This window comes from Argentina anserina, chromosome 7 (genome assembly GCF_933775445.1).
Source record: "Argentina anserina chromosome 7, drPotAnse1.1, whole genome shotgun sequence".
Classification (NCBI taxonomy): domain Eukaryota; kingdom Viridiplantae; phylum Streptophyta; class Magnoliopsida; order Rosales; family Rosaceae; genus Argentina; species Argentina anserina.
Genome location: NC_065878.1, coordinates 7,768,747 through 7,776,110, shown reverse-complemented (window position 1 = coordinate 7,776,110; position 7,364 = coordinate 7,768,747). Strand labels below are relative to the sequence as shown.

Sequence of the window (7,364 nt, the reverse complement as noted above, 5' to 3'; positions counted from 1 at the left end):
AGTACATAGTCAATAAACAACTACTGTAAATCTCTGTTAAAGTTATCATCAACAGAGGTAGAATATCAAACCAATATGAGTCCAAAAATGTAGACACAGAAGCATATTGCTCATAAGCACAGCTTGTTCGAATCCTTGGAATACCAAAGACTAAAAGTATGTTAAGAAAGTGAGCAGGTTATGTAGAGTGATGCTAGATCTTGCTTCTCCAAGTATTCTCGTCATAACAATGACATGAACGCAGAATTATATGTGACACACAACCGCAATCGATGCACTATTACAAACTTGATATATCGAAGAGACAAATAAACCAGTGTTAAATGAAACACAGTATGTAGAGTAATAAAATTACCTATAAAATTACAACCTATAATGTATTAATGTCCACACAAGATAGCCAACAGCTGAATCCAGGATGTGAATGGTGGCGGTGTAAAACTATCTCAGGTCAGCGTTGACGATTGAAACAATATAAACATAAAAAGGCAGAAGTGGAAACTATGGAAATAGTGATCATTTATAGCTTTGTACAGGAATAACAGGATTACATGTTCCTGAATTTCTTCTACAAGAGACCATGCAAAATTGCAAAGATGAACATCTGAGCCTTCCAGTTATCAGAACTCAAAAGCTCTGGAAATTTATCTAACCCTGAAGATAAACTGACTAGATGACAAGGAAATGATTGCCTTGCCTGGTTGAGGCATCTTCTGTCCTAAAACGGGAGATTTAGAAGCATTTTGCAAGACATGTGATACCAGAAGTAACCTATGAACCCGAAACCAAATCTGTGCCAACGCTTGCCGACAAGGAAACTTAAAGCTAGACTGCACATTTTCTCCATTTGCATTATGAGATTCAACACCTTCAGGATGACGAGCATGAAAATTTGAAAACAGAACATGGTGTAAAAGATACACAGTAAAAGATGAACCTCCAGAGGTACAACAAAAATTAAGATAGGGGAGTGGCAATGCTACTATATCAGTGAAAGCCACTCCAAATCTACAAGCAACCAGTGTTCCTCAAGTGAATATGGTCCAAGTCACTCAAAATTAAATCTGAAACAAAAAATACGAAACATTACACAAATTTCTTCGTCAGATGAAGAAAGCATCAAACTATCAGTACTCAGAGGGGGAGATAACATCGTCTATTTTTAGTATCATCTTGACAACTTGTGTGGCAAGTAAGATTTGCTGCTGCTTTCCGATTAAAGTCTCAAAGACGTTCTGCTCGCGCATATCATTAGTGCCAACATCGTTGCAGTCTATTCCACAGTGGGGATTTTTCTCCTGCATATCAAAATAAAAACAATCAAAACTGAATGCTACAATGGAAGGCTGAAGTGACAAGTCTACAACAGACAGACTGTCAGCTGGGGAATAAATTTAAATCAGAAGTCCATTAACCTTTATCTGCTGGGACTTTACTGCATTTAGTGTTTCAATAGGTTGAAGGCCACTATTCTCTGCAAGTGCCATAGGAACAGCATCCAAAGCGTCTGCAAATGCTCTAATAGCATACTGTGGACACAAGGAAGATTCATTGTCAAAACAATATACTAATACAAAGAAAACGCAATAGAAAGAATGACAAATTATCTTCATACTTGCTCAACTCCTGGATGTTTATCTGCAGCAGCCTCTACAGCAACAGAGCAAGATATCTCAGCCGAGCCACCACCATAGACGATAGAATTGTTGCGAATAAGGTTCCTAGCAACACAGAGAGCATCGTGGATACTGCGCTTGGTTTCCTCTATCATCATTTTGTTACCTAATGAATCAAAACACCAAAGTCTCTTAAGAACTTTGTATCATCATAAATGATCCATTGTCAGAAAAAAAAATACATGAAAAGAAACTGTTTAATGTAAAATCTGCGGACCCTATATACCAGACACTCCAAAAATTCCAAGATTGAAAGCTACCAAAGAGTGGTTAATCTATTCACACCATTTCCATGTAATTGGCATGCTGATTCAAGTTGGAGGTAAAAACCAAACAGATATAAGTCAAGTAGAAGCATACCTCCTCTGATAAATATGGTTACAGCCCTTGAATTTGCACAGTGTTCAATGTACAGCATTCTATCTTTTGTAGTACCAAATGATTTTTCACGAACCAAGCCAGCCTTTTAAGAAGCGAAAAATGAACCATCAATAGTTTACTAAGATTGAATTATACCGATAAAAAAGAATATCAAATATAAACAGAGTAAAGAATACTTAAATGTGAGAATGCTTCAGAAACAAAAGATGGTCAATTTCGTAAGATACCTTTCCCAATTTATCTGGTGTCAACTCTTGGAACCTGGGCACAATTCTTCCCCCTACAAATATTAAAAATGTCAGCAGATTGTTGGTAGGAAAGATGACACCATCATAAGCTATGATCAAATTATCTATCAAAACAACGAAGAAGCAGTATCCAAGCGCTAAAAAAGTGCAATCCAAATACCTGTAGCTATTGCAATCAGTTCCAACTCAACACCACCAACCCATCTGACAGCAGGCAAGTTCCTGTGCATCAACAGATGATTGGCTTCATCATCAAACCCCCATTGGCAGATGACCAAGGTAGCACCGGCATCCTGCAACTCAATGTATCCATAAGTACATTCAAATATATGATAACCATAATAAGGAATTAAACCCCCTCCACAAGAGAGACCACCACGGAAAACAAAGAAGACTCTTGATATGAAAAGTGGGGGTCAAGAAAATGAGAAAATTGTTCATGGAAGAAACAAAAAGGGATAGGAGGCAATCTAACCTTGCATTTCTGAACCATCTGATCAAAGTATTCCTGTTCTTGCACACGTAGAGCCTGAAACTTTTCCACTGTGTCGATATCAACCTTATGCTTTGTCTTTGGTTTCGGTGGCTCAAAGGGACAAGTCAAGATAGCAATTTTTGCATCTTCAATTCGCTTGGGCATCTGTGGATGGCTCATATCCTTGTCAATAAGAATACCATACACAAGCTCAGTATCTTCTAACTTGCCTCCTACTTTCCCCTCTACTTTGATCAAATCTAGATTCACATCCTTCCTCTCTAAATCAGCAACAGCAAGAACTGCTCTGACAGCAATCTCAGCAAGGGGGCGCTTGCACCGATTGACACTACACAAATAATGAGAATAAATTACATTCAACTCAATATCACATCACTCGTGTAGAACAATTGTTCATGCTATTACCATTCAACATCATATAGGAATGTGGTGGAGTACAGGAACATTACTACGACTATACAGCATGGAATATAAATACAAAGAACAAACATAAGAAATTGCACTCACATCTTCGATGACAAAGTAGTCATGCAAGTCTGAACTAAAGGCTCAATATTCTCCAGTCCAAATTCAAATTTGTTCGAAATATGCTGCAAATGATCAAAAGCTATCCTGGACGCCATTTCATATCCCTCTGCAACCCGGATGGGGTGAATTCCACGCTCCAAGAGCCGCTCTGCCTGCTCTAGCAGTGAACCGGCCAACACAACAACACCAGTCGTGCCATCGCCGATTTCATAGTCCTGACTCTGCGACAGCTCAACCATCAGCTTCGCAATTTGATTGTCCACATCCATCTGCTCCAAGATTGTGGCGCCATCATTCGCTGAACATAGTAACATCAAAGCCATAAGAAACACTCGAAGCCTATAACAAAAGCAAAACCAATCGAAATCGCACAACACAAATCGGCGAAAACATTCCGAATCAAGCCCAACAACCACAGCCAACTAATCCATGAATCAGACGCATGATACTACTAAAGGCATACTAATTTCATAGCTAACAATACTTAACTCCAAAACCTAAACCTAGAAAATGGAAATGAAGAGCAAAGAACACAGATCCCAATCGCTTAAACCCTAAATCTCGAGAAATGAACCAAAATAGAGGTTTGACGTGAAGAGCAACTTACTGACAGTGACCTCGCCGTCGGGGCTCTGGAGCATCTTGTCCATGCCTTTGGGTCCGAGCGAGGTGCGGAGGATTTTGGCGACGGCTTTGCCGGCGGCAATGTTGGCCTTCTGAGCATCGAGGCCTCTCAATCGGGACTTCTGCTCCTGCTCTCTGAGGATTATGAAGGGCCGACCGAACTCATCGAAAGCCAGCGCCATTGATGCGCTGCTCCGGTCAGATTTCTCTCTTACGCTGAAAGTGAGACTCTGCTTCTTCTAAAGGTCTAGGATCCTCTCTCCCTCTTTCTCTAGTTTGAAGGTTCACTAGGGTTTGGGTTCAACAGTGCGAGTTCTATATGAGGGGCGTTTATTAATGGGCTTCTTGGTTTCGGGTTGGGCTCATCCTGAATTGTTCCCCATCTATGCAATTAGTGAGTGATCCTCTCTTATTGACATTTTCCTTATAAAAAAAATCAGAAAGATGGAGTTCGGCTAGATTCTATCACGGTAATCCTATACCAATTTTTTTATGACGTGTCGATGTATAATTTGCTGGGCATTGTTAATCAAGACATGAGTATTTTGGACGAATACTCCCTCGATTTCCAGCAGTATATGAAGATGTTGTAAATACGAAGTGGTGAAAATAATAAAGAGTAATTTGGTGGGTTAAATTCGTTTATTGGGTATGAAACCTATTTGTTTCACCCATATGAATACGAAAATCCAAATTCCTTCACTGTCCACACCTAATCGAAAAAGGGTATTGGAAGGCAAAGAAATATCTAGCGATCTATCTATTCTCCCGCGATCGTACCTGTGAAAGTTGGCGATCCATATGTAGTTGGTGGCGATGGCGATCGCGTTGAAATCGTAGAGAGATCAAGGAATATCGGCAGCTCCCAGATTTTCCCCAATGGTCTTAGTAAGTCTCTTAATGCCCCTCCGATGAACTTGTGTTAGGACAGAGCTCGACTATTACATGAAAACCCAGACTTCATATTTGGTCATGTACGAGTATTGTAGTTGTTCACAAAATAATGTCAAATGCTAAGCTGAGACAATGTTGTGTTGTTGCCTATGTTAAATATATGTGTGGGCGGTGAAGGAATTTGCGTTTTCGTATTCATATGCTGAATCCGAAATTGCTTTTCGAATGAGGTGAGTACCGGATTATTACTGACAATGTTAAGTGGTCTATGTCTTGTGTTGGTTGAGTTCATGACCCGAATTGTTTTCTTCTGACAGATATGGAAGAGATTGATGAGGTATAATTGTTGGATAAAAATTGGTTATGTTTCACGGAAGAGAACCACCACACAGTAATATCATCAGATGAAAAGGATAGCGGGGAAGAAGATGAATATGACCTGGAAGATGCCGCAAATGAAATGAAAGACGAAGCTATTAGAACTCAAGACGAAGATGAGGAACTTAAAAGTGTGGACGGAGACATGGGAATGGGAAAAGGCAATGAAGATGTAGAAGGGGGAGGCAAAGGAGAGGGAGAAGGTTATGATGGTGAGAGCATATTTAATTACAGATGGTATGAAGAACTAAAGGGAAGAGACATGAAGTCTTTTTCATTTGAAGACGTGAAGCACTTACGATTTCGAAGTTTGAAAGAAGCCGAACAACTCTATGTATTTTATGCATATGCTGTTGGTTTCAGCACAAGGAAGTATAAGATTGATCGCATAACTCTGAAAACCGGTGAGAAGGTTATTAGCTGGAGCGGATGGTGTTGTTCAAAAGAGGATTTGCCGAAAAATATGAAGGGAAATCGGGAAGAAGTCCCGCACGACACAGTGGTCGATGAGAAGGAGCAATTGATTGCAGAAGAGTGGGTGTAAAAAACAAGAAGAGGAAGTAGTGTCCCCTGCCGATTGAGGTTGAATATGCCGGAGAAGAGTGTGAAAATGGGGTGAAATCAAGAGAGGTTGTTTCCCAAAATAAGAAGAGGAAGGGAAAAACAATTGAGCAGTCAGAACCTATAGAGGCGTCAAAGGAACATCCAAGGGAAGACGAGACACCATGGAATCGGAATAAGAAGAAGAAGGTAGCGACACTTGGTATAAAGTACTCAAGACGCGGATGTGGAGTTGTTTTCATGTTGAAACTTGATAAGAAGACGATGGAATACGTAGTTTCCCATTTTGTGACAGAGCACAATGACGAGGTTGCAAAACCCACAGAGAAGCGCTTTCTACGTTCTTTCCGTGAGGTGACTGATGAAGACATCTATGTTGTTGAAGCCTTGCAGAAAGCCCAAGTTCCCACAAGCGTTGCATATGAATTTCTCGTACTACAGGCCGGCGGACCTGAATACGTGAGTTTTTTGTTGAAGGACTTGTATAACAAATTGGCTGCAAAGAGAAGAGAATCAGTTGGAATGGGCGACGCCCAAGCCTGCATTAACTGGTTGGAAATGAAAGGAAGAGAGAAATCAAGATTTTTCTGTAGGTGCACTAGAGATGTTGAAGGTAGGCTGGCAAACTTGTTTTGGAAGGATTGTGAATCCCTAAACGACTACAAAGCATTCGGTCATGTTCTAATTATAAACGCTACGTATAGCACAAACAAATACAGTTCTCCAGTGTTGATATTTGCAGGTTCCAACAATCACAGAAGGACTGTCATATTTGCTTGTGCAGTGGTTAAGAATGAGAGAAAACCGACATTTTCTCGGTTGATTGATAAATTTCTCCCAAGCATGGAGAACAAGTTTCCTTTGACGGTGTTAACGGACGGAGACGGTGTTATGCAGAGGGTGCTTGCGAGTAAAATGCCAAATTTGCAAGTTAGGGAGAGTCGATAGCTCAATTATGCATTACTTGTGTTTGGATTTATGGTTATTCACATTCATGTATGATTTAGTAGTAGATTTCAATAGAGGGGTGGAGCAATCAGTCTGTCACCCCTCTTAGTGACACTATTTTTGAACAATTATCTGTTGTGTTTTATGATTTATGATGTATATTTTGTGTTTTACGTTATACGTTTATGTCTAATGAATGAATGGTGAGTGCCAATTTATGTTATCCTCCCTAAAAATCTATAGGTTTATGGTGTCGATTAGAGAGAGAGAGAGAGAGAGAGAGAGAGAGAGAGAGAGAGAGAGAGAGAGAGAGAGAGAGAGAGAGAGAGAGAGAGAGAGAGAGAGAGAGAGAGAGAGAGAGAGAGAGAGAGAGAGAGAACCCGACTTGTTCAAATTGATAATGAATTGATGTATAGCGGCCGTATAGCGATAGATGGGCACAATTTTTGTTATTTTTCAAGTACGAGAAGAAAGGTTTAGATCGCGAAGGAGGATTAAAAGAGGAGCCAGAGATATGATTGAGGCTATAAAAGTGAATCTGCCAAGGGAAATGATTTAACTGTACCTAAGCCATTCCGAATTATTTACACAGGCATTCATTGACAAAAAAGGAGTAAGTTCAACAGGGGT

General features: G+C 40.1%; 1 protein-coding gene across 1 annotated transcript; it reads right to left on the bottom strand.

Annotated features, from left to right (window-relative positions):
- Positions 1-938: 938 nt before the first annotated feature.
- LOC126802932 (T-complex protein 1 subunit epsilon) lies at positions 939-4,234 on the bottom strand. Its single transcript, XM_050530653.1, has 9 exons — positions 3,937-4,234; positions 3,309-3,627; positions 2,781-3,129; positions 2,466-2,598; positions 2,285-2,337; positions 2,037-2,139; positions 1,616-1,782; positions 1,416-1,529; positions 939-1,298 (listed from the first exon to the last, which is right to left on the bottom strand). The coding sequence occupies exons 1-9, from the start codon at positions 4,133-4,135 to the stop codon at positions 1,128-1,130; spliced, it is 1,608 nt and encodes a 535-aa protein (XP_050386610.1). The 5' UTR covers positions 4,136-4,234; the 3' UTR covers positions 939-1,127.
- Positions 4,235-7,364: the final 3,130 nt, after the last annotated feature.

Bases quoted from the DNA above. Each gene is read 5' to 3' on its own strand.
- LOC126802932 (XM_050530653.1), bottom strand. From the start codon at position 4,135: ATGGCGCTGGCTTTCGATGAGTTCGGTCGGCCCTTCATAATCCTCAGA. The intron at 3,130-3,308 runs GTGAGTGCAATT...TTATTTGTGTAG, and splicing joins ACTACTTTGTCATCGAAGAT to TGTCAATCGGTGCAAGCGCC. The intron at 1,530-1,615 runs GTATGAAGATAA...TTGTGTCCACAG, and splicing joins AACATCCAGGAGTTGAGCAA to TATGCTATTAGAGCATTTGC.